Source organism: Simochromis diagramma, unplaced genomic scaffold (genome assembly GCF_900408965.1).
Source record: "Simochromis diagramma unplaced genomic scaffold, fSimDia1.1 OVJJ01000113.1, whole genome shotgun sequence".
Classification (NCBI taxonomy): Eukaryota; Metazoa; Chordata; class Actinopteri; order Cichliformes; family Cichlidae; genus Simochromis; species Simochromis diagramma.
The window spans coordinates 27,958-55,409 of record NW_024387142.1 but is presented as its reverse complement, the minus strand read 5'-3'; the positions used below and the strand labels follow the sequence as shown (position 1 = coordinate 55,409).

The 27,452-nt window shown below is 44.1% G+C and overlaps 1 protein-coding gene across 2 annotated transcripts; it reads right to left on the bottom strand.

Moving 5' to 3' along the window:
• Positions 1 to 8: 8 nt before the first annotated feature.
• lrch4 (leucine-rich repeats and calponin homology (CH) domain containing 4) lies at positions 9 to 27,133 on the bottom strand. Of its 2 annotated transcripts, none has more exons than XM_040047204.1 (18): positions 26,746 to 27,133; positions 12,320 to 12,464; positions 11,452 to 11,581; positions 11,154 to 11,259; positions 10,658 to 10,904; positions 9,696 to 9,792; positions 9,461 to 9,554; positions 9,294 to 9,385; positions 9,149 to 9,201; positions 6,680 to 6,835; positions 6,446 to 6,514; positions 6,254 to 6,317; positions 6,106 to 6,169; positions 5,695 to 5,796; positions 5,521 to 5,618; positions 5,234 to 5,371; positions 4,741 to 4,818; positions 9 to 302 (listed from the first exon to the last, which is right to left on the bottom strand). In XM_040047204.1, exons 1-18 carry the CDS (start codon positions 26,915 to 26,917, stop codon positions 192 to 194), a joined length of 2,016 nt encoding a protein of 671 aa, XP_039903138.1. In that variant the 5' UTR covers positions 26,918 to 27,133; the 3' UTR covers positions 9 to 191. The 2 variants fall into 2 exon arrangements, with proteins under 2 accessions (XP_039903138.1, XP_039903136.1); XM_040047202.1 differs by lacking the exon at positions 9 to 302 and adding an exon at positions 946 to 4,548.
• Positions 27,134 to 27,452: the final 319 nt, after the last annotated feature.

Sequence of the window (27,452 nt, the reverse complement as noted above, 5' to 3'; positions counted from 1 at the left end):
ACGAGCGCTTGAGTGATTTACAGATTTATTTGAACCGTTACCTTTTTTATGAAATTTGAAAGCTGTTCTTAATACAAACTCTGTAAAGTTGATCAAATATGAAGCATATAAAAATAAAACACTGGCCCTGAGATACTGCTGGCGTGGCACTGGGGTGCCGAGACTGCTTTGAGCTAGCAGCCACAAAGGCTTCATGTTTTTGGGGCTCGCTGGTCTGCCAGATCGGACAACGTCTGGACAGTCTGGGCCAACCGACTCAGGCCTTCGTCCTCCATGATGAGTTGAGGGGAACACAAAGAATCCTGGAAGGGGACGGAAAGAGCAGGAAGTAGATCCAAGTAAGAAACATACACTTCTACACATTCACCAGTAAGCAGTCACTCATTAATATAAAGGTAACAGGGTATGTCCAGCTTCATAACTTTGATAATGCTGCATATTTCTAAGTGTGGTTTGATCAGATTTGAAAAACTTTGCTAATGAGACAAAACCAAGGAGTCCTGTCACTTAATGAGAGGATGCAGCTACATCCCAGTGCAAATGTTCCCCTGAATACCAGAGCATGACTTTTACTGACGTATTCATTCTTTACTGAAGACGATGCATTTGACTGTGTACTTACCTGTGTGAGCACGAGCTGCCTCAGGACTAACGCAGGTGTTTAAATGGGTTTGAAATACAGATGCTGCTGTCACTGTATTATAGAAACTCTGAAAGGTTTTTGTTCTTCTAACAGAAAAAACTGAACCGAGAGGTTTCAGACTCATTAGCAGTTTTCATATTAGTTTGATGGTTTGTCACAACTCACACATGACGGGTCGACAATGAAGACAGATGAGACAGTTTCAGGAGGCGAGGTGGACGCATGTAAGCTTCACAAAATGAGACACTGAAGCTGCAGGAAGACAACAGCAGCAAAGCAAACAGCAGAGAAGCACCAAAAAGTTCTTTTGAAATCATTTAATTACAACAGACAAAGAGTCAAAAATCATCCTCGTTAGTAAAAGGTGTAGAAATATACAATACAAATGCATTTGGACTAACATTAAAGAATATGTCTGCATCATTGTGGATTTTATCAGTTAGTGTTCGTCCAGTTTGACCTACAAAAATATACATCTGAGCTGAAACAACAGCAGAGTGTTCATAAAACTGTCAGGTATAAGAAGCAGTTATTTTGGTTTTACAGTGGACAAAAATCTAAATCAGTATAAAACAGCGTCCTCACACCAGAGCCAATCAATCCCACTGCACTCACACTGAGGGGGCGGAGCAGAGCCAACATCGCCATCGTGAACGGAGCTCAGCTTCTACAACTATCACTTGCACCTACTTCATATATCATGCCTAAACTGAAATAAACACTTGTGTCCTTGATTTTGCTCGGTCATTGGTCTGTAACCACTAAAAAAATAGAAATTTAAACACCATAAAACAATAAATACAATAAAATTTCCTTCAGAAGAACCTGTTGAGACAGGAACTCCAGAAAGTGAGAATTGTTAAATAAACTTTAAACAGAAAGTAAGGAAACGCTGTTTGTTTGTTGCAACGAGGCGTCTGTTCTCACACAGCGCGTCCTTCACCATGAAAACCTGCCACAGCTTCTCTGTCAGCACCAAGCAGCCTATTCTGACACTCTTACGCTGACCATGTGGTGCTGACAGTCAGGTGCTGGCTGGAGCCTGAACAGGTCAAAGTGTGGAGGTGACATAACGGGACTCTTACCTGATAAGGTAAGAGAGCAGCTTTGGTGGGAGATGCACCAAAGGTGCTCTGTTCAGAGTTTGGGGACGGTGAGGTTGGAATAGCCTGGCCACAGTGCTGACCTCAGTCCCATCGAACACTCCTAGGATCAGCCCGTTTGTCCCAGCCTAACCAACACAATCACACCAGTTGACTTGTGACACATGCTGGTCAGAGGCCGTCCAACAGCAGCGTGTGAGCTGCATGAACCCAGGCTGCTGTACCTGCGTACGGTTCTTCCACAGGCCGATGAGTCGTGTTTCAATCCAACAAGCAGAATAAGCTGTTTGGCATCAGCAGAGAAGGTCTGGCAAGTTTTTCCTGTTATTTCCTCACAAACGTGGCACATTTAAGGGGAAACAGCCGCTCCTGCCAAGCAGCACAGTTACAGCACAGAAGTGCTCACACACAAATGTGCAGACTTACTGTTTGTTTAGACGTTTGTTACACAACTAAATTTACAATAGCTTCTGATTCAGGTACCGAGTGCTTCACATTAAATAATAATGATGAATGCAGTGTGTTACATGTAAATGAGCCCATAATCTAGTTACATAGAGAATTACAGGTGGACCCATGTAAGTCTGGGATAACCAAAGTTCATATGAAACAATAGACACGTGTAACAGGAAGGCGCTGCTCGCCGCTCTGAGCCGTGCTGCTCTCTCATCTCGTCAGCTTAAAGTCTCGAGGCAGCTACTGTCGCTTCATATTTGGTGCCATTTATATAAACTGATCCAATCAGCTGGCCCACAACATACAGCTGATAGACTGAAGCAGCCTTTAGGTAAAGTGGCCCTGAAGCCAAAAGCCAGACTGCAGCGTCGAGTTTTAGTCCCACAACAACAACAGTGATGGAAATGAATCGTTTGTAAAAAGAGCCATCGTCTTTAAATCAACGGTTTTTACATGAATAATGTCCCATTTTAGTTAGCGGGCTGATTCAGTTGCTGTTACGTCTAACAGCAGTGCCAAACTCATCATGAATAAACAACAAACTGTGTCTCAGCAGAGTGACATCACAGGAAGTTTACACCACGCTGACGGGCTAAACCGGCTCCTCAGAGTTCCTTAAAGTGGAAGACGAGAAGGTCTGAGGTGAGATCAACACCAGGCTGTGGTGATGTGCACACTCACTCACTTAGCAAGGACACTGCTGTAAAGCCAAACAGAAAGTTATAGAAATAATAAAGTCAGCACATAAAGAAAGCCCAGAGTTACACAGAGGGACTTTTAATCAGGGCTCATCACAGGAAAGGAAGCACAGCATCTTTTTTAAGGAAGTTGAAGTGACGACGTGTATGAAGCTAAAAGGAAACCGTTTTCATTTCCTTTTTCTCCCAGTGAAATACTATCGCCTACACTCAGAGTTCCAGATGTTTGAATATTTGCTCAAACACTGAATGTAGCCTGAATCTCCCAAATGTCTCGTCCTGCGGGTTAAACAGCTGCAGTAACGAGTGTGTCATGTTGGTTGCACACACTGGCCCCGAGTAGAAACAGCAAAGTTTCCACGCTGAGCCAATCACATCTGTGAATCTCCAAAGGAAACTTTGTCACAGGGTTATTTTACCTGGATACATCTAATTGACCTGTTAGAGTGACTTAAAGTGCGCACACTAATCTCACAAAGTTTTAAAACTACTAAGATGTTGGACTTGTTTCACCGCGACAACCAAACATAGAGCAAAATAAATAAAGCAATAATTTAATGACCTGTTTACATTCATACAGACAGGTTAGAGTCAGGGTTAACCGTGATTGGTCAAACAGACCATTGACAGTAATGGAGCTGACACAGAGCGTCCTGGAGGGGTTTGAACCTCAGGTCTGAGGCAGTAACGGCGCCCCCTGCTGAAGCACAGGCATGTTTCACTCGCTCACATCAGGAAACATCACAACATGAGCGCTTAAGACGGAAACATTATCCTTTATTTTGTGTATTCTTGTATTAAATAATGAGGTGCAGATGCTCTCTATGAGCTCCTCACGAGGTCAGCAAAAGCAGAGATCCCTTAGACGGGTGTGTCAGACATAGAGGCCCCGCCCACCTGTCAGGTACAGCTAATCAGACAGACTGGCTAAGAGCGAGGATTATCTGGAGGGGAGGGGGCTGCAGCAAGGGCCAGCGTAGGAAACATCAGGAACTGTGAATCATGCAAAGCATCGAGCCCAACAACACAAACACACACAGTGAGACTTGGTCACAGCTTCTCTCTGTGAACATCCTCCTGCATGTCTAATAAGACACTTGGTTAACCTGAGATTTCAAATACACAGAACAGCTGGGCTCTGTTTCCCTCAGACTTCCACCAGTATAACCAGTGTCATCAGGACAGATAGCAGTTATCTTTCACTTGTCACTAATGGAGCGACCCAGGTTTAAACGAACTTCCAGGAGATGGTTGGTGATGGTGCAGGAAGCTGTGACACAGACAATCATCACGGAGCGCTTCTGTTCAGTCACCAGCACAAAGCAGCACACTTACAGGTCTTACAACACGAGCACCGTTTGCTTTCTATGCTAACAGCCTGTTGCTGTGGCGAACGTACTCCGTGTCACATGTCGTTGCTTTAAGGGAGCAGGTAGCAGTAGAGGACGTAGAGCAGCGCCATGACTGCACAGTAGAAGAGCAAGAAGTCTGCGGACAGCAGCGAGGTGGAGGACGACGAAGCCTCAGGCGAGGAGTGGAGGCGGGGCCGGTCCTTCTCCTCCCCCTCCACGGCCAGCAGGGCTGTCACACAGCGCAGCACATTGGGCAGCTTACACAGAAGCACATCAGAGCACACACACACTTCAGTCTGGACAGGAGAGGACACACACACGCACGCAAACGCACAGAAAGACAATATGAGTAGTTATATTGTTAAAGCTAGGACATCAGAGACGACAGGACGAAGGGCAGAACAGCAAAAAGCAGATTTAGACTTGATTCAAAGCACTGTCATCACGGCAGACTACACCAGGACAGCGTCGGGACATGCACACGTTACCTCGGGGACTCCCAGCCGGCGACAGGCGGCGACAAAGTTTTCCACGTTGAGTCGACACTTTGCCAGGCTCAGTTTGGGCTGCGAACAAAACACACACACGCACGCACACGCACACGCACACACACACAGGCGAGTTACTCTCCATCACAGCAGGAAGCTGCTGCTGTACTTTTACACTCTCTTTGCTGTTTCACATTCAACATCTTCTGGAAGCTTTTAATGTGAAATCTGAGAAGGAAGTAGGAAGACGCTACAAATATGTAACAGCAGTGTTAGTTGTGACATGAATCGTTCTGCCTGTATGAGCACGTCGTGTTTCTGATCACAGCGAGCCGACTTTATCTGCACAGACGCGCTGCAGCTCTCACAAACTGCTTGTTTTACAAAGAAAGGTGACGTGACCGACAGGTGAGTGGACAATGACCAGGTGAGTCATACAGACTCTACTGCTAACAGCAGCGTCATATTTCCGTTTCAAGGCTTCCAGACTCACCACTGCTGGGGAAGGAATGTGGATGATGGACACGGAGCGTGGGCGGATGTGATTCACCAGCTGGCAGAGGATGGTGCCATTGGCCAGAGCTTCACCCATATCCTCTGGTAGAGTGATCTTCAGCCGGGACTCTAGAGTCTGATTAAGGACACAGAGCGTCATGGTTTAAAGTAGACCCCACTCAGGTGCCATGACACTAACACAATTAGTTCGTCCTATGAGGAGCCTGACTGTGACACCAAGCGTTCAGTTTAGATCACGAGGAAGTGTTGGTCTGTGGGGCGTACCTTGCGTAGCTGAGTGATGTCCGGTCTTTCCTCTTTAGGCAAGCGCAGCGTCGTGCGAGACTCGCTTCTGCCAGACTCCCCAAGAGAAAAGATGGCCCCTGAAAGCAGACAGGTAAATAAAGGTGTAAAGGTGTGTGGATTGTGGCGTGACGCTGTGGCGTGTTCTTTGGGTACCTGTGGGTTTGACGCTGCTGTGAGAGGACGTCCGAAACAGGAAGCTGCTGGGTTTCTGGGCCTGACCAGGAGGAGGGGACGTCTTGGGGGAGGACGGGAAATCTGATGCAAACGTCAACAATGCAAGGTGTTAAAGACGCACTCTCACTGACATCACAACACAAAATGACACACACATACAAACTGAATCGAACAGATTTCATAATTACAACACGGCTCCTCTTCATCAAAGCGTGACTGCAACCACTCGTATGTGGAAGACTCGATTGCTTCACTGAAATGTGCGCTTCTGAGGAACTCCACTTTGATGTGTTACAGCACATGTTGCACATTGGGATTTAAAAGAGCGTGTAATTGTGAAACATTCCACCCACACACACACACCCACACACACTCTCTCTCCTGTGTTACCTGTCTTGCTGCTCGATCGCTGCAGAGAGACTGAAGGAGCGCCTGTGCTCATTTGGTCAGCGCTCTGAGGGAGAAACAAGTGTGATTTAAAACAGCAGACACACAAACCCGTTTACCTCAGTGAACTGAAGATAAGGACAGTACTCACTGCACATCTGTGTCGCAGGCCAGATGTGCCATTCTCTGCTTTGCTGCTTTCTGGTGATGTACCACTAGAGAGAGACACACGCCACTATCAGCAGCAGAACCTCAGCCCTTTGTTACCACTTTAACAGATTTTTGAACAGGCGTCTGTCTCTATGGCAGGCCTCACGTGCGTTTATCTGCACGCCATCCTTACCATGAACTACTTCCCATCTGCTGTGCAGTGGCCACATGACTTCCTGTTTTGGTGGAGAACTTCAGCGAACTACAAAATAACAGGTTAAGACAGGCAACAGCGCATAATTAGACATGAGAGCACAGTTACAGCGTTGACTCGAGGGACACGTAAGGTAAGCAGAAACGCCGAGTCATCTTCACAATAAAAGAAATGTGCAGACGCTAAAAGCAGAATATCTCCGTCAGTATCAACCTTGCTTTCTCCTTTTGCTGCTGCTGAAGCCGTTCTCTCTCCTGCCAGATAAACAAGGTACCAGGTCTCCTTCGCTCCTCTAGGGAGGGGCTGGAGGGGGACAGAGGAGACGAGGAGGCTGAAGATGAAGAGCCCAGCTCGATGTGGAGGCTAGATCTGGGAGTGACAAACACAAAATGGATACAATCAGATTTTTTTTATCCGATTGTTTCCAAGCTCGTGAGCCAACTTCCAGGACTTCTTATTACTGCAATCACTGGCAGCTTGTCTGTTAGAGACGCTGCTGACATACAAACTAAACTAGGACTCTCTGAGAAGAAGCTTCCAACATTTAAACTCTGATTCCTCTTCAACAACACAAACTTTCATATCCAAATGTTTCCCATTACTGATGTTTACGTACGATTTACATTCACAGACGTTTGAACCTTTTACTTTATCCAAAGGAAGTCGGGCAAATACTCTAGCTTGACATTGCCAGAGAAGGTGCTTAACCCAACAGCATTACCAGGATCTGCTCCTTTGTGCCATGAGCTACAAAATGACCTTCAGCAAGCCACGAGTGTGACCGTCTCTGACCAACAATCAGACTTGGGCCCTGTGCTCACTGCCTGCCCTGGGGCCTGACAGGTCCAGGAGTGGTGCTCCGTCCTTTCCACAGATGAGAGCAGGTTCACCCTGAGCACAAGTGACAGGCATGAAAGGGTCTGATACCTCCAGACCCGGACTTTGATCAAGCATCTCAAACTTGGGATGGACTGGTCCTGTGGTGATTGACTGGAGTTGGACATACCACCACAGACAGACCCTTCAACCAAAACTCAAAAGCTTTGCAGAGGTCTTTGGACTGAACTTCCCAAACATCATGCTGATCCAGTGAAATCTGTAGGAAAAGTCCAAGATCAGAAACAGCAAAACCCCGTCAATGTCAGATATTTGATTTTAAAAAGTCACACATGGCACTATGGCTCCAGTTTTCCTCACCCACCAGCATAAAATACAAAAAGCTTTATCACAACGGCAGCGCGAGCAAAGGTCCACGACAATCGTCACACAGAGTCAGACATTCCCTCAGATCGTCAGAAAGGAGAGAGGCTGTTCTTGTTAACAGCTGGTGTAACCCTGCTCACGTCTCCATCACAGAGCCCACTGCGTGCCTGAACTGTGTGCTGCTGGACTCGAGTTGTGTCATTTGCAAGTGAATTTACCCACGTGACCTTGGTGGCTGTGGATGTTCCTTCCTCTACTAACCCACAGTGCACGTGACACTATCCACTCGGCCACAGCGTGGTTACAGAATCAGCACCCTGGCGTCTCCATTGCTGTCTCGGGTGACTTCAACCACGTCACCTTGGACATGACACTTCCACCCTTCACACAGGACGTGGTCTGTGCCACCAAGGCGGACCGACTGCATGCTAATGTCAGGGAGGCATACAGTTTCTCCTCCTTTCAGCTCTATGTGCCTACTGTGAAGATGCAGAGTGTGACCACAGGAGGTGGTCAGAGGGCTGTTTTGGGGTGACAAGCACCCACTGAGACCCACGGTGAGGACATCAATGGGCTCACCCAGCGTATCACTGAGCGCATAACCTCCTGCACAGACTCTGTTGTCCCTCCATTGTTACCCAGATAACAAGCCGACACTGAAGATGAACTGAAGGGGGTCCAGATGTGGACTGACATTAGACTGACACCAGAGCTGAGGACACCAGCATCTACCTACTCAATCGAGTCTACGCCCTGGACCAGCCGGAGAGGACCGTGAGCGTCATGTTGTTTCAGTTTCCTGGTGCATTCAGCAGCATCAGACAGACCTGCTGGGTGATGATCTGACAGCGATGCAGGTGGATGCCTCGCTCATCCTGGATTGTTGATTACCTGACAGGAAGACTAGAATATGTGCGTCTTCAACACTGCGTGTCTGACCAGGTGATCAGCAACACAGGGAACCACAGGGGGCCTCTTCACTCTCTACACCACAGACATCAGCCACTGCACCTTAATACCACTTTCCACCACCGACATCTACCAAAGCTTTAGCTTTTAGCTAACTAAATGCAAACAGTCTTAATATATTTGCCAAGTCTTGTTTTGTTTAGTGTGCTGTGTGCAGAATATAAAGTTATGCACCCCCATCAGCATTGCTCAATCACACTAAAGGCCTAAAGTTTCAATAACATGTATCACTCTGGGTTCCAGTGTTATAATACAGTATGAAGTGGATTCATGTTGTGTGAACCTGCAACATATTTAACCTGGAGAACTTTTGCGCTGCACAAAGCAAGTATTACATCTACACTTTGGGAGGTGAGATTTGTGCAGATAATCAATATTCCTCTTTTAATTTTGAGCTTGAATTCAGATTTCTGTTTGTGGTGTTACAGAGCAGACCCTGCGCTCTGAGGTTTGAACCTACTGCAGGTGATACAGCCATGCAAAGCTCTGACTGTGCTTCACACCACTGACCTGGATGTTGTTGACTCCTGGGATTGCAACGGTGACGATCTGTCCTTCTGATCCTGAAAAACCAATACGCGGTCAACATAATCAACACAAACACAGGACACGACACTGCGTGACAGCTGCAGATCGGCGTGAGGATGACTGGTACCGAAGGAGGCGTGGATGTATTGGTCCCGATGTCGTCCTCTTCCTCTGTCACACTGCTGTCAATGAAGTCAACCTGCTCCGCATTTCCATTCACTGTGAAGAGTACGATGGTGTTCAACACGTCTCACAGCACAAACAATGATTTATGGCCTGTGCCTCTTTCCTCACCTCTGTTGGATTCCTCTTCTTCCTCCGCCAGGTTACTTTGGTCTCTGTTGACCTCAGCCATGCGGAGGGAGCGCTCTGAGAAGTCGTCAGCAGACTGAACACACAGCACATGTCAGTGAAACACTGATCTGTTTATCTAATACTACACAATGCATTTCTAGATCCACTATTATAGATATTAATAGAAGAATATATAATGCAGTCACATGTGACAGTGTGTATCCTGTAACGTTACCTCGTTCCCAGACCATCGTTTGCTGCCGCTGTCAACGCTGTTGAAGCCAGAGTCCAGCCCTCCTAACTGACCTGGAAACAGTTCCTGGTCTGACAGACTGCAGGGAAAACACCATAAGCACCCATTAAAATGAAGAAGAGCAAACATTGTGTTAGTCGGGGCAAACTGTGAAAGAGCGCCGCTCTAAAGGGCAGTGACTCATGTTTTTAGGCTCTGGTGCAGTGCTAGAGTGGATTTCCCACAGCAGAGTTACTCCTCTTATCTCTGTCCTTGGTTCAAGTACTACAATGTTACTGGGCGGCTAAATGGAATGCATTGAATTACAATGGTACTATTTTCATTTGAGTGTAGATGGATACTGAGCGGTCCCCAACCCCCGGGCCACGGACCGGTACGGGGCCGCGAGGGTTGAGGTTTGGATGTGAAATTGACAGTTTTCAGGGTTTTTATCGTTAACTCGGCTTCCCTGGGTCTTTTCCCGTGTTGCAGTTGTGCGTCTTATTTTGAAAGAAATATTTATGCGTTACCACAGCGACCAGAGAACATTGGGGTTGGGGTTTAAAGCGTTAAGAGGCACAGAGGAGGAAGTTACGCTAAATGTTGTTGGCGCATTTCAGGAGGACGCTGCTAATAAAGTTACACAGTGAATCTGCATTTATTATTATATTTACCAAACCCCACAGTTTGTGTCTTGGTCGTATCATTTTATTTTGTTATCTCGCTGAGGAAATCAACTTGGCAGCTTCTTCCAAAGTATTTGTTACTCACAGAGGTAAATTTACAGGATTATAATATCCAGACAATCCAAACACGCTGGCGTAGCACCTCCACATAGAAATATGTATCATCACACGTGTTCTTAGGATCTGACTGTTACAGCAGGAAATTGCACACAGCGTCTTCACTGACTTAACCCAACCAGTTAAAGAAGTCTTGACTATCTCTTAGACCTTTGTCCTTACCAGCTGTTAAATCCAGTGGGTCTCAGGTGTTTCTCCAGCTCTTCTTGGCTCCTCTTACAGGCCTCCATGTTGAGGTACTTGAAGATGTGGTATTTGCCCTTGGAGCAGATCTGCGCTGGTGGCATCTGCAGTGGATTGCTATCCAGTGAGATGCTTTGCAGATGCCTGAGGTGACGGTAGCACAAAGGCAGATGGGAAACTCGGTTGCAGGAGACATCGAGCCTAACGAGGGGCAGCTCGGATATTTCTGTGTGGGGAACAGAGAGGGTAAGAGTCAGTCGCGCCGGGCTTGGAGCTTCGTAAACATTAAAATCCAAACTGACTTCATACAGTTGAAACCTCAACTCCTTCACCACTGGACGTCGATCCAATAAGAATTCACTTCTATATTATATTATCTACATTCCCTCTCTGATTGGCCTGTTCAGCGCTCTCTAATCCTACTGTGGATTTTCAAGTAAGCATGAGTGGCAAAGGGCTCCAAGTTTATTTGTACCTTCAGGCAACGTGGTGAGCCGGTTCCTTCTTAGGTTCAAGTCTCTCAAACACTCCAACTGCCCGAGCTCTGCTGGCAGACGCTGAAGTTCATTACAGCTTACATCCTGAGAGAGAAAAAACTAATAAACCAAGAGGACAACTGCAACACAGAAATGTGACAGTGATTAAACTGTAAGACTGGACGTCTGACCATGAATCACAGGAAGGTGAAAGGGATGCTGTGAGGGGTACCACTGTACCCTCCACAGTACAAACAGAACATTTCAAGGAGAAATGACGGTGTGAGTGTGTCGTACCAGCTGCCTGAGTTGTGTGAGGGAGTATATGGAGGCGGGCAGTGAAGACAGCTTGTTGTTACTGATGATGAGCACTCGAAGGAGGGGGAGCTGAAAGACCGAAGGCTGTAAACTGGACAGGAGATTACGACTGTGGAGTCACAGAGAGAGAGATGCAGTTTAGGAGGTGTGACCTGGGACTGCACACAAACACAGTTAGATGCTTTACTACGTTACACAGTGTGTTTGCTGTGAGCTGCACTTTTCCTGCTCCAACTAACAACAACCTGGAGGGTTCGCCTTGTCTCCTAGCAACAGCAAAATTAAAGTGTCCAGGCCCACATTAACAAACACTAAGACACAGAGGCTCGCCTCAGAGGTGAACCTGATTACCGACTGCTGCCTTTGCACTAACCAGCACCTGGTTCTACCAGCCTACTGAGTGCTCTCTGATTATTATCAACAGTTGGATTAGTGATTGTTTTATATAGACTGGATGAACAGTGTACAGATGGAATGATCACTGTTTGTGTCACTGATACCAAACTATGACTGCTGACTACTCAGTAAGTTTGTTTTTAAAATGTATCATTTTATATGAACAAAAACAGCATTTTTATTGGACTGAACGTGGCCCAACAGTCCACCTAAAATAGTTCAGGACCAAAGCTAAATTTTGCCAGAAATGTTGCTGCAGTAACAGTGTTTCTCACTGTTTTTGAAGTAGGACTGGCCTCCATCTGACCTCTGCTCTTCCATTACCACGGCTCTAAGAACTGTTCGAGGTCTACATTTGTCACAACATTACTTACTACAACAGAATACAACGCTACTGCTAAACAATGCAGTGCAGTAATCAGAGTCACGTGTTGCAGTGTGTAGGAGTTACCTGAGGTTGAGGTAGGTGAGAGCCTGCAGGTTGCTGAGGCTGGAGGACAGGGACCGCATCCCATTGTGGTACAGGCTCAGTGTCTCCAGGGAGATGAACTGACACAGCTCCTCTGGCAGCTCACACAGGCGGTTCTTTGACAGATCTGGAAAACATCAAACGGCCCAAACTTCAGTAGTTGTAGATACATTGATACAAATGTTAAAATGGACCAAATGTTTATTAAATGTTTTTATGAATGAGATCTTTGTTTTATGCCACATACAGCAGCTTGCACTGTAAAACCTGCAGCATAGAGTTAACCACCACCGCCTCCTGCCTTTCACATTACTGTACAACACAGTCAGTCACCATGAAGACAGCGTGGCGCAGCAGTCAGGTCTCAGCTCAAATTAGACATTTAAATGAACAAATGCAGTCAAAGGATCAACTTGATACATTTTTTTTTGTTTTAATTACTTTACAAATTGTTTTTATTTGTTTATATTTTGTATGTGTTGGTAAACTTAAATGTCAAAGGTCAAGTTTCCTGATAATCTCATGAATGCAATAACCCTGAAAGAAGTCACCTAGCACTTTGCATTTGATACCACGAGTGTATCCACTAATAATCTCAAACAAGGTTGAATCTCAGGTCAGAGGTCAGAGGCTGACATGTTCATGCTTCAACAGGACATCTGTGCTGTAGCTGTGTCTATGTAATCGCACACACCCCTGAAACCCGACACTGTGACCCGAGGTATATCCTGATGTGCACGCCCCTGCATTGATTTCAAAATCCTACATTGCATTGTTATCTGGAATTATTGCACCTCTGACCCCTGACTTTGAGGTCAAGGCCACTGAGATTCATCAAACTCCAAGTTTTTTAAGAGATAAAACTCCTACTTTGCTTCGTTCTGGAGTTATTGCATTCATAACTTTGGGTATTCCAGTCGCCCACCTCCTGCCTGGCACAATGGCGACGATATCACATCAGCCTTTCATGGCCGAGGGCTAAAAATGTAACTTAATGTTGGGTCAGTGCAGGTCCCAACTATTGTCATTGGGCCGTTCGATACCATTAGATCCTCCTGGGCATTTATGGCTAATTTTTAGATGCAAGTTTCCTCATTTATGAGTGAGACGATAACAATCACCAATATAAGAACTCACAAATGTCAGCAAATTCCCAGAGGGAGGTTGCTGACATCATCTGAAAGGACATGAGGGAACATAAAAAGAAATGGAGGGACAAATATGTCTGACCTCACGAAAGAGTAGAGACTAAGGAGGGAAAAGGTTACTGCATGTAATTTTTTTCTATCATGGGCAGAAACACATAAAAACAAATAGATAATTAACTGGGACACAAACACACTGTACAGTAATTAGCACCAAACACACCAGCACAAGCAGGTCGTAGGTCTACAAATATTTCCTGCTGAAGCCTAAATCAAAGATCTCGGCTGGTGAGAACAGGACACCGTCACTGTGTGGGTGTGGAGTTTTTGTAAAATCTCTTTCAGTTTAGTTAAGAAATAGATTAAATGACTAGTAAGCCTGGTACCAGGTAGTGACAACACCAATGATTAGTCGGCTAGTTGTTCCCTAACCTTACCCAAGAAAACCTCACCAGCCCAAACTCTGCTGACCTTGTTAGCAGAGTCAGACTGATTTCACATTAGAAAGTGTCCTGCTGTGTTTCAGCCTGGCATTAAGCAGAAACGCTCCACAGCGAGGAGGAGGCCCAGCACGTCACCATGATAAGAACTGAAACCTTTTGTCAAAGCTGACTCAGACCAGCTCTCTTCAAACACTGCTGTTTTCTCTGTCCTCTCTGGGGAATCAGCTCACATTCAGCTGAGCTGAAATGTGATTGGATTTCCTCGTCAGGACACACGGTGCAGCTTCTTACTTCCTTCAGTGTCTACAGTAGAGGTGAAGAGAACAAATCCACGATACTCTATAAAATCTAATATACGGTTAAAAAACCTGAATGTTCTTTTTATTTACATTTATTTTATTCTCTTATTATTTAGTCCTCGCTCACACTCTGGGACTCAAAGCAGTTCAGCTGCACACAACCCAAAAGACAAAATATTAAGAACTGAAAAAAGTAAAACGTGTGTTGAAGAAGCAGAACAGAAACTCAAATATATGACAAAAACTTTGTCCACATAGTGTGTAGGGCTGTAATAATCTATCAATCACTCGATTAGTTAATCGAGTGATTATACAAAAGCAAAAAGACAAAATGAATGAATGAATGTTTTAATGTGTAACTACCACATTTGTATTTACGTGCCACGTTAAAATGTCATTATCTAAAGAAAACATTTTCTTGAAAACATCTATAATTTCAAGTACAGTCAAATACAGAGTAAATAAGATAAATATGCAAACTGCACTAAGGCTTAAAAATGCTCTGTGTTGTTTCTGACATTAATAGAAGCCAACGAGACGTTATGAAGGTGCACATGTTAAAATCCACCCAACACCCTCATGGGCTCAGTTTCACTGGTCCATGTACTTTTTTTATGGGCCTGTGAAAAACTTTACAATTTCATATTTTTAGATATTAAGACAATATTTTATATTATTTCACTTTAAAAATGTTATGAAAGCCTTGAAATAAATGTGGTCTAGTACACCCCGGGCCCCCCTTTAGACTCACCCCTGTTTGCTTCCATATAAACTATGACGGCTGCCGTCAGCCTTCAGCGAGCTGTATCATTTAAAGGTGGCACCAAGCTAAGGCTACGTCCACACTAATGCGTTTTCTCTCCGTTTTGGCCTCCCGTCCACACTGACACGCCGTTTTCCTCAAGCAAAAATGCAGCGTTTTGAAAACACTCTTGAAAACGCATACATCGCAGTGTGGACACTTGAAAACACAGACTTTCGAAAATGATGACACATTTTAGTCATGTGATGCAGTCATGTGACCAACTAAACAAAGATAGCAGAGGGCATTATACAGCAGTTTTGTTTGACAGCGCTATTAAAGATTAATATCAGTCTGCACGTGCTCCAGAGAGCTTTTCTTCAAATTCTTTAATTCTCACTCGCTTTTGCAACTTTGTACTTTTGTGTTACTCGCAGCAACAACAACACCTCATTGTTAGTCTGTTTAAAAAACTTTTTGTTGCGACGTTTCAAAGAGCCAGAAAGTAAATAAGCAGCAGACAGAAATGAGGCAGGTCGAATCTTCTTACGTTTCGCGCACGCGCAGGACTGCAACGTAAGCGTTTTTGGCCGTTTCAATGTGGACACACAACTCTGTGAAAACGACTGAAAACACTAGTGTGGACGCGGAGCGTTTTCAGACGAAAACGCCGTTTTCAAATCTATCCGGGCTGGTGTGGACGCGGTCTGAGTTAACAGTTCATCTGCATATCTGAAACCCCCTGTGGAGGCTTACAGCAGACTTGTCTGTGTGAAACAAACAGCGGTGGATGGAGGAGCTGCAAAGTTTGTTTTTCATCACGGTTTGTTGGTCCGCTGGTCTGATGGACGACTGCTGCTAGCTTTGTTAGGTTTGAATGTTGCGCTGCCATTTCGGATGCTACAAACACGTTTTCTTTTCCCTGACTCACTTTACCTGTCATTGTTCGATTACTTAGATATAAAAATGCTTTGTTAATATAAATATACATCATGTTTATGGTTATTAAATGACTCCTCCTTGTTGGTTGTATTTCAATCAAAGAAAATTCAGACCAGCTAGATCTGTATGTGTTCACTCAATGAGAAGTAACAACGACTTTCATTGCTAAGCATTGCACATGCTGCTGCACACTCTGGAAAAAGTTCAAATCTAACCAAGCAGGAACAAATGTTGGATCGCTGTTAAGCTAACACATCATCAGAGCCACTTTCTGCGTCTTGAATATCAAGGGTAAGTAATGCATGTGTACAAATATAGACCTGAATATATTCATTTCTGTAGGGGTGGCGAGTAACCCTCTACCTTCATGTCACAGGTCGTTCAGTGTTACCCTGTCTCACAGGATTATCGGCCACTTCAGGATACCTGCTGACCTGGATCGACTCCCGTTAAAATACCACAGTGGGTGTGGAGATGTTTCACCGGGCTTAAGAACAGGGTCAGCGATTATTAGCTCGGAGAAACTGGATCAAAAATATAAACAAGGAAAAGCACACAACAAGAAAAAACAGTATGCAGGTTATAGCAAGCTCTCACTTGCCCTGTGTCACTGTCACACTCTGTGGGTATTTTCCAGTAAAAGTCACAGGCCTAACCAGTTTGAGCCCTGGTCCATATGCAGACACTCTGACAGTGAGCAGAGTGAACAGCTGCTGTGGATCAATGATTGTGCTGTGGCCAGAGGGCACAGTAAAACACAGGGTAATGAACCCTGTTAGCAGTAAGACGGCAGCTCTGAAGCTCCACGTCTGCTATAAGGGACCTAAATACATATAAACACTGTCAGATTAACCATAACGCCTCACTGTCAATGCCATTAACTACAGACATCATGGTGAAGCTCATTGGAACGTGACATTTCACAGCATTTGTGCATCCATCAGGTTCATTGATGCTTTTTGTTCTCAACCGTATCAGCAATGGATGTGAATAACTGGTCAAATGAGACACGTCTGGAGGTAGGACCAGCACGCTCTGGGCACGCTTCATGTAACTGAAGGATGGATGAATGGAAGACATACCGAGACCTTCTGCTACCAGGATGACGAAGATGAAATGAAGACAATGATCCCAAACACACGGCCAAGGAGACTCTGAATTGGTTAAGAAAATAAAGCTGGCGCAGCCAATCGCCTGACTCTAATCTGACATCTGTGGAAAGAGCTAAAGGTCAGAGTTCAAAGTAGGGGCTTATGGAGCAGGTTATGGAGCACTGTTTATGTGGAAGAATGGGCCAAAGTCATGTGACTAGTTTCTCTATACAGGACGTTACCTCATCAATAGGCTTCTGTACAAAGTATTAAATACATTTTTGTTCAATACTTTCCTGTTTCACTGTGTGATTACACACAAGTCAACATCTATAGTTTCATTTCTTTGCATGTGTGGATTGCATGGCTATTACTGACATTCGGTCACAATGGCAGCACGTTTACTTTTAAATACTTAATTCACCCTCTGCACCTGACTGGCCAGAATAAATTCATTTTTAATAATAAATATCTGTTATTATGCTGCCTTACCTTCAGCTGGAGCTGGGCAAGTTTTCCAAAATGTAAAAGTAGGGAAGGTGTATTTACTGGAACAATGAAAGCAGATCATGAGGCTTAAAAGGGGGCTGAAGGTTTTAAACAGATCAGTAGAAAGAGGAGGATTTTCCTGTCAGAGCAAAGCTCTGCATCTAATTACAGGCTCTGCAGGAGGCTTTATCCTGGACACTTACGTCACCTCTCACACATTGATCAGACAGAACTCTGTGGAGGGCTTCCAAACACCTACAGCATGATAACACAGGACACGAGCTCGAGACATCAAACAGGTTTAACCTCATTGTTTAAAAAAAGAAAAAAGTCAAATGAAGTCATCGGCCCTCTTATGTTCCACCCTGTATTGCATAACAGCGGGCCTGAGGAGCTGCTCAGCACACGTTTGTTTGTGTTATGAGCTTCATTTGATCACAGCTGACACACTGAAACATTACAGCCTTCAAAGTCTGAATATTTATCCAGGTAAGATGGACAGATGGACATAACCTGGACTTCATCTGCACAAAACGCATCTATGTTTCATGAGAAAGTCACCACTACTACAAAATACAGCGGTGTCTCCCACGAGTACTTGGGAGAGTACTTGGGAGAGTACTTGGGAGAGTACTTGGCAGTATTTATGTAAATATAAATATCATTATATAATCCATTGGCTATGCTGTCCACCCCTGCTGTACATTTATTTACCAGCTTTAGTCGTTTCTAGGATGCGACTGATGCTCTGCATGAAACTGACCAGGTGAAGACCACATTGTGAATGACATATTATAGAAATAGCATTTCATTGTTGTTCACTTTAACTGCGGTGGCTGATATCATATAAACAACATATGCACATTTGACAAACAAAATAAAATAATATTTCTTTAGTTGAATTTGTGAAACATAGACACAAACATTACAGTTTGACATCATAAAAATAGTATTTCTGCACCAATGAGGTGATTCCCAAAAAGCTATTAGCCAAAATGTTGGCACCTTTAGCATGCTGTGCTTAAAACAATTAGAGGGAACTGGATAACTCAAAGACGTGACGGGGCTAAAAATGACATTTAAAATGAAATCTGATCCTTTGTGTGCAGACGCTTCATCACAAACTCTCACTGGAAGATGTGTTGTCAAGAAGCCATCTCTAAGGAAGGGAAATGAGATAAACACTGAGGTGGATCCAATTACACAAACACTGCACTGAAAATCAGTAGCAACACAGCTCAGAGTGATGAATCCAGATTTGAAACTGTCATTGCAGGATCTGTTTAGCAGATCTTATGAAAAACTGGCTCCATTACCGATTGTCCCATATCACGTTTCCTGCACATTCTCCACCTGCCTGTGCTGAGGTGTGTTCACGTTAACAACATGAGCCTGAGTTAGTGGGCAGGCACCACTGCCAGGAGACAACAAAAGAACTGAGAAGACACAAATAAATGAGTCACAAGGAGAGGCTGTAGGCAAACGTGTGCGTCGCTTTTTGTAATAACATGAAACAACTTAGCAACAAGTGCTCGACATATGAGACAATCTTACATTTGTATTCGTGTGTGTCAGAACGTCTAACACTGACTGACATTTATAGACTAAAGTTACTTTACTAGAGTTCGACCAACCACGCGTTTTGGAAATGACCTCATTCGACTACTTTACAGCATTAAATATGCACTGAACAAGCATTCCTGCTGCTGTCAGCGACATCAAGCTTTATTATACATTCGGTTTAGCGCCATGTAGCAACCAGCTACCTCTTCCCCTCACCCTGGCTCTTTTTCATAAGACAGCATCAGACCGCAACGTCTGTTCTGATGCTGTTTGTTTCGCAATGTTGCCAATGACAACACAACTCTGTGTCTGCTGAAAGACAGGATGTGGCTGTGTGGATTCCTGTTACAGTGTTAGTGATAGCAAGCCGATGAGCAGCACTACAGACAGAAGCTAAAGGCGTTCGGTACAGCGTGTGTGAGAGTAGACAGAAACTGCACTATTTCATTAGGTGGGAATCTAAATGTTTCTGTGAGTGATGGAGACGTGCAGCAAGTTACCATTTAAATCATAGCGAGATGTTTGGATATGACCCGATCTTAACCAGCAGCGTGTTCCAGCAGCGTGTTTCCTACCAGCAGTATAACTAGCAGCTCTGTCTGACTCATGTGAAACAGACTCATTATTTGAAGCCCTCATTATTTTATTCATTATCTTTTATCCTGTCACACCTCCCGTCTTCGTTCTGTTAAAGCCATACAGACTGCAGGTTTTGCTTTAGCTCCATATGCAAAGCTCAGTGTGTCCATGCAAAAGGCAGAACATGCTGCTCAGCACACTGACAAACAAATAATACGACACAATGCATGATGGGCATGAAAAACTAAATCTAACTAAATAAATGCCCCATGGTGGTTGGAGGTAAAAACATATAAATAACATTGTTTAAAGACTTCTCTTTAGTTTTAGTTTGTTTTCCACTGAGTTATCAGCTTTGTCACTGGTTAGCTAACAGAAACTATTGTAAGTCTACTAACTGCTACCAACCAACCAAACCCAGTGACGTAAAGGTTTGTACTGGCACCAAACCTGTTCTAGAAACTCTGAGCACTTATGTCTTAAATGCAGTTGCACAGTTTGAGGACAGGGAGGCTCCATAACTGACCTAAACTACAGTTCGTATAAATCTGTTAAACTACTTTCCTTTCATTTAAACTCGCCTGAACCTACCTCTTGATTAAAGACACCAACAACCTACAGCCACATTATTAAGAAGCACATATTTCATCTATCAAATTGTAAAAACTTTCACGTTTGCTACAATAATAACAATAATAATAATAATAAATGGGTATATGTGCACATACAGTATTTACTTCAACCCCTCGAGGTCCCGTCTTCTACCCACTTGCACAGTGAATCTGCTGTTACGTAAGAGAGGGACGGCCTCAGCTTTCATTATAGAGGAGGCGGTCCTCTCCACACAATTAGATTATTTACACACCAATAGTGGTAGATTGTGTTTCAGGGAAAAACACAGGACTATGTGACCTGGGTTTATGGATCACGTGGTCTCTAGCTCATGTGTGTTGTCATGGCCCCGTAACACAGAACGTGTTATTTTTTCTACTATACCGGACTATTTAAGATCAGATAACTCTCTTTATTGTCATTGCACAGTCATACATAGTACAGTGAGATTGGAAAACTGTCCTACGTCGGCACTACATATAACACAACACGACACGACATGAGACATCACATCACAACGCAACACAAACAACACAACACAGTATATTAACTTAGTAATAAAAAAAAGAAGAAGAAGTGTATGTGTATTGCACACTGTTATTATTGCACATTAATTATAATTGCACCTTGTTATAAATATAAATATTATTATTGTTATTGTTTTAAACATCGTTACCTCCCCCCCAAAAAAGTCCAGGGAGGTATCCAGTCAGGTCAGCTATTTGCACTGATCAGGGCTGTTGCCCTGTTGTAAAAGCTGTCCTATTTGGGAATTGAAGATGGTCGATTACTTCATATTTTTTTTAATGAAACAGGTTAACTTTAAACTTTTAACTGGAAAAATGGAAACGTATTGTTGGAATTTACATCCAGTTTGTAGTGGTTAGCAGGCTACAACTTCCTGAATAATAAAGTAGCCTGGAACGCCGGACCTGTTGGAATTTAATGCATTTAAAACAATGTGGTTAAACAACAACAAACAGCTTTAACAAGGAAAGAAAACATATCAGCAGGAGGAAACTCTACACTCACATACAGTGCAACTTATGCAAGTTCCAAATACAACGTTCAGTTCAGCTCTATTTAAACTAGCACCAAGTCACAACAACAGTCACCTCAAGTCACTTACTAGTGTAAGAAAAGGACCCCACAATAACACAGAAAACTCCAATAATCAGACGACCCCCTATGAGCAAGCACTTTGGTGACAGTGGGAAGGAAGAATTCCCCTTAAACAGGAAGAAACCTTTGGAAGAACCAGGCTCAGGGAGGGGCGGGGCTTAGAAAGACGGGACAAACCATAAACTATTGTCAGTCCTTACAAACAGATCAAAATAACAGTAACATGTCTCACAACTTCCTACACACTGAAGACCAACAGCTATGGGAACATAGGAGTTCTGACTACACACAGACACACACAGGCCACAGACCCAAACTAGTTATCGTCCTTAAGGCTGAAGACAGACTCTGGATCAGAGAGAAAAAACAGCAGCAACCTTTAAAGCAAACAGATGTTTGTTACTAAAAGCACCACCATGAAAAGATGTCATACTGAAAACTCACTCTGAACTAAAATGAAAGACTCTGATTAACAGAGCCATCCATGAAGACCACCAGGCTGCCCTGTTCACCAAAACAAAAGAAAACCCTTTTCCTCACAATGAGATGTCCCATCTAGTCTTATCAGTTCATGAGACGCTCCTTCAGTATTCCCGTGGATATGTTTGAGGAAACTGGTGGTTGGTTCATTGACTCACTGTGATGTTTTTAGTCTCTTACACTGACATGACAGCTGGATGGAAACATGGTGCCTGGCTAACAGAACCTGCTCGGTAATCAGAAAGGGAAAGCAGGGAGGCTCACAGAAGAAAAAGCAGAACTAAAGACTGAGTGAACATGCCGCCCACATCCGCAGAGTAAAGGAAATAAGACCTCTCTCTCACAGAGCAGACGCCAGCTACTGACAACAAGGCTCGAAGCCATACAGAATCCATACTGAAGCCACACAGCAGGTAAAATAAGTATTGAACACATCACCAATTTTCGTAGTACATATATTTGTAGTAGCACGAATTGCTCAGGTGTGATTTTGGCCCAGATCTCATTATTACACATAACTTATGGACCTCTGTGATTAATTTCTTTAGCATCTGTGGGCTGAATGGGTCGCTACAGACGTCTGGTGAGAATTTCATCTCATTAGCATCTTTAGAAATATATTTAATTTGTTCAATACTTATTTTACCCACTGTGTGTTAAAGTGTGTTCACCGAGTTCACAAAGTACAGAATAGCTTTGTAGCTTCTAGCAACACTTCCCAAATATGTTCCCTTGGATCCCCTGTGGAGGCACCGTGGGCAGACACACACTGCACTGTGGGCCCCTGCAGGGGTTGGTGCTAGCATACCTACATTATGCCCACACACAACTGCTCAAGTGTGGACAAGAACCTCCAAGGGATTTATGTCTCTACCCAGACTCAACAAGATATACTATGGAGCTGCTTACAGAAAAAAAGATAATCACATGCGGCCTAATACCATTCAGTTCTTTAGTTGGTCAGCAGTACATCAATAAGGTCTCCATCACCCTTTCTCTGCCCCTTGCTGACAGTGTGAAGGCTGGAGATTAATAATAACTGATAACTGAATGTAGTGGTGTATAAACATATAGTGAGTGAGAAAGGTGACTGAAAGAGAAACACCCAGTGCATCAATGGAGTCCCTCAGCAGCCTACACCTACTGCAGCATAACTAAGGGAGGATTCAGGGTCACCTGGTCCAGCTCTAACTATATGCTTTAGCAAAAAGGAAAGTTTGAAGCCTAATCTTGAAAGTAGAGATAGTGTCTGTCTCCCGAATCCAAACTGGAAGCTGGTTCCACAGAAGAGGGGCCTGAAAACTGAAGGCTCTGCCTCCCATTCTACTTTTAAATACTCGAGGAACAACAAGTAGGCCTGCAGAGCGAGAGCGAAGTGCTCTAATAGGGTGATATGGTACTACAAGGTCATTAAGATAAGATGGGGCCTGACTATTTAAGACCTTGTATGTGAGGAGCAGGATTTTGAATTCTGGATTTAACAGGAAGCCAATGAAGGGAAGCCAAAACAGGAGAAATATGCTCTCTTTCTAGTCCCTGTCAGGACTCTTGCTGCAGCTGCATTATACATGCAAGCATGTATAACGTAAACAGAATTGGTCCTAGCACTGAACCCTGTGGAACTCCATAATTAACCTCAGTGTGTGGAGGACTCTCCATTTACATGCACAAACTGGAGTCTATTAGATAGATATGATACAAACCACTGCAGCACAGTACCTGTAATACCTACAGCATGTTCTAATCACTCTAATAGGATATTATGGTCGACAGTATCGAACGCTGCACTGAGGTCTAGCAGGACAAGCACAGAGATGAGTCCACTGTCAGAGGCCATAAGAAGATCATTTGTAACCTTCACTAAAGCTGTTGGTGGCTATGAACGATGTCCGTCAATTGAACGGGTGGTGGTGTGGACATGAGGCAGCCGGTCATCACAGAATGCATTTCAAACAGGATCACCAGGAGCAATGGTGAAGGAACGTGTCCCAAAAAGTACGTTCTAACATACTTTTGTTTATGTATCACCAAATATGCAATACATGAGATTTTTTTAAAGCGAGAATGTTGTTGCGGTCGATTTGCCAAGATAAGATAATTACTCCAACATTATCTGAGATGTCAGGTCTAGAATCAGCTCTGATGTTGATGTGTGAGCCTCACAAACAGAAGCTGTCAATAACCAGAAGGGACAGGACCGAGGAGGATTTATTAGAATAAATAACAGTATGGGACAGAGGTGGTAATACCAGTACTCTATCGTATTGTTTTTGCCTTATACGCTTCATTTCCAAATATGAAGACATGATGGGTGGCTCTAGACTTTGGCACATAACTGTATCTATATGAAAAATGTAAAACATAAATAAATGCACACACACACACACACACACACACAGTGAGCAGCTGGGGTTCTCAGTGCCGGCTGTCCAAATCCCCTCGTGCTCTCAGCATAGCTGTACGACCAGCAGGACCCCAGCAGCCTTTATTAGGAATTTGGAGACGTGGCGAACGACACTACAGGACAACTTCAATTCTTCAACAATTTTCTTTTTAAAATGCTTAAGAAAAAGTTACCTAAGTTTCTCAGCAGTCCATTTAATCTGCTTGATGCATTGAAGCATACTTGGGGATTAGCCGAAACCTAACCTCACAGCACTATAGCTCCAGAACAGCTTGGTGAATCAGCACTAGCTGAGTACGTCCCTTACAATCACAGAATCAGTGGGTGCAGAGTTTTCTGCTGATATAACGTCTGTGTCAGGAGGCACAACTACCAGGTACTTCTGTGAAACTCAAAGCATCTCATTAGGCAAGACACTCAAGTACAGGCTAGATGCTACAAAACTGACTCCGTTTCCTGCTAAACAACAACTGAGTCACTGTGAGCCAGTGTGAAGGACAGATGTCAGCAGCTGCCTTGTTAATGAGGACAACTGAAACGCTGATTTCAAGATTCAGCCACATGCCTCGCAAATGTATTAAACTTTAAATAAAAAATGCTTTATTAAGTATTAAGTATTAAGCCCTTTAACACATTTGTTAAAGGGCTGTGTGTCACCGCTTCTCCAATCAAGCCACAAACGCGTAGTATATGAAAGTCTGTGCACCCACTGCATCTGAAAATTTAATTCTCTGCTAAGACTTCAGTCTCCAAATGTTCAATTCATACACTTAACCTTATAGTGTGAAGAGTATGTAAACAGAATTATCATTAACAGTCTCAGCGGCATTCACTTTGATGATATAGTGATGAAAGCCTGAAATACTTCCTCATCCTTTATTATCAAAAAGCACTGACTGAGCGACACACAGGAAAAAGGATGTGTCAAGTAGGCATTTAAGCGAGGCCTTGGGACATAAACACCCAATAAGAATCCAAGCATCGTAGCCTCTTTCATATCCCAGTCACCACTCAGTGAGAGAAAGCAGAGCTTAAGCTGAGGAATAAACTCAAACACCCAGCTAAATGATAAAGATTAGGACAGCAATACTGTAACTAATAGATGTCCAGGTATATTTTGCAGCTTATTTTAGCTTTTATTTTTTAGCCTCCCACCCTGTCACAGCACATGTCTGACCTCCCTGAGCCTGGTTCTGCCAGAGGTTTCTTCCTGTTAAAAGGCAGTTTTCCTTCCCACTGTGGCCAACAATCAGGAGGAATCTGGTTTGGGTTTATCTGTATTAGCGTGAAGTCTTTACCTAAAGTGCTGAGGTGACTGTTGTTGTGATTTGGGCCTATATACACTGAACCGAATCAGCCCAAAAAATGTTACAAAAGATTTTTACTGTTGGGGATTACTGGATCCCACCTCTTATTTTGAAAGGTCAGATGCTGCTAACCAGCTAGCCCAGTTTCAAGTCCAGTTTCTCTGCTGCAAGCTGATCAAGTCACTGTTGCAGAGGATGTCGTTCAGATGCCTCTCCTTCAGGCCACGAGGGCCCATTTCACAACAGAGTAAGTAGTGGCTTTAAATGCTGTGCTGGACTCTTTCATCCAACACAGGTTCTTGAACAGGTTCACACTTCTTCCACTACTGATCTTTAATGTAAAACCACGACATCCCAACATTAATGCTGTACACAGCTATCCCCCACAGGCATGAGTGCCCCACTCATGCCCGTAAAGCAAAGACACAGATGGTTACAATATGCAAAGCAGCAGCAGCAGCACTGCGATCAGACTAATTTCACCCGCTTGGATGAGGTAATCCTCTTTCACCATCGCTAGGCTAATCCACACCTACTTCGCTGTTTTTACCACTTTTACTCTGTTACCAACAGCACTCTGCTTTGATAATGATAACTAGCATGAATCACCGGTAAACACAAAGTCTAAACCCCGTTGAGGGTTTCACATGATAAGTTGGGGAAGAGGAACTCGTCTGGCGTTTTTTCCTTTTCTCGTTGGAAGTTAGCTTCCTGAGAATAGCAGCTTTCTTAAAAGCGATACTTATGACTGTGCTCAACTAGAAACGGAACTACAACCTCATATGTTTGAAGCTCTTAAGCAGAAACGTATTTGGGAGTTATATTGGCCGCTAACGGCGCCGCTCAGGCCGGTGGGAGACGGGCCAGCTGTACGAGGCTGAATCCCTGTTAGAGATACTTGACGTTCATACGGTTAGTCACGTTAACCTGCCGAAGCAAGAAGTCGCTATGAAACATATAAAACAAGCCAGTTAAAACGTAGAGAGGCTGGCCATGTAGCCATGACAGGATCGGGGAAACTTGTTTCTTTGAAAACAGTGTTGTGCAACGCGGCGGGGAGGGGAAGGATGGGTGTTCGCCCTGAGCAGAAAGAAGCAGGTGGCGATACAACAAAAGGCGTCTCTCATAATTAAAGCTAGCATGATGGCAGGCTTTTTCAACTTACTTACAAAAGTGAAAAACAAGCTAACCTGCGTGTGTTATGTCGGACAGGTCATAGTTCTTGGCGCTCCGAGGAAACTCCTTCAGTTTACGGTTTGACAAGTTGAGAGCCCCGCTCGTGGCAGCCTCCTCGAGCGCTTTTTCCACGCTACGACTGGCCGCTACTGTGGCAGGCAGCTGGGCTCCATCCCCAGCAGCCATCAAACGTACAGGTCTACCTCCTCTTACACTTTGTTTGAAGCGTCCACTCCACGTTCATACCCTGTAGGTCCGTGTAAAATCCAGAGTGGGCGTTCTTCGTGGACACTTTCAAAGCAGGGAATTATTTCTTTTTTTAACGCAGGCTTCGCTCAACAACGGAAGCTCTCGATTCCGTTACTGAACCAGGGGCTGTCAATCTTCCAGGAAGTCGCGCCAAGCTACAAAATGTCGCAACTGTTTTACGGGAAGCCCGGGTTTCTCCTTCAAAATAAAATACCAGAACCAAAATAAAATAGTGTAGTAAACCTCCGACGGTTATGAGTGCTGCTCTGGATGTGGCAGGCTTTTAGCAGAGCAAACAGAAAAATAACATTGCACCAATAAAAGAGCTCACAATACTGACAACTGTGCATGTTTTAAGTAACTAACTAAACTCATTTTTAGCGATAGGTGATATGGTTTGGACATTTTATCGTCAGTTGTGATAATTTTAGGTTCAGATTTTGACTTCTAGGCTCCTCGTTACATGAAGAAG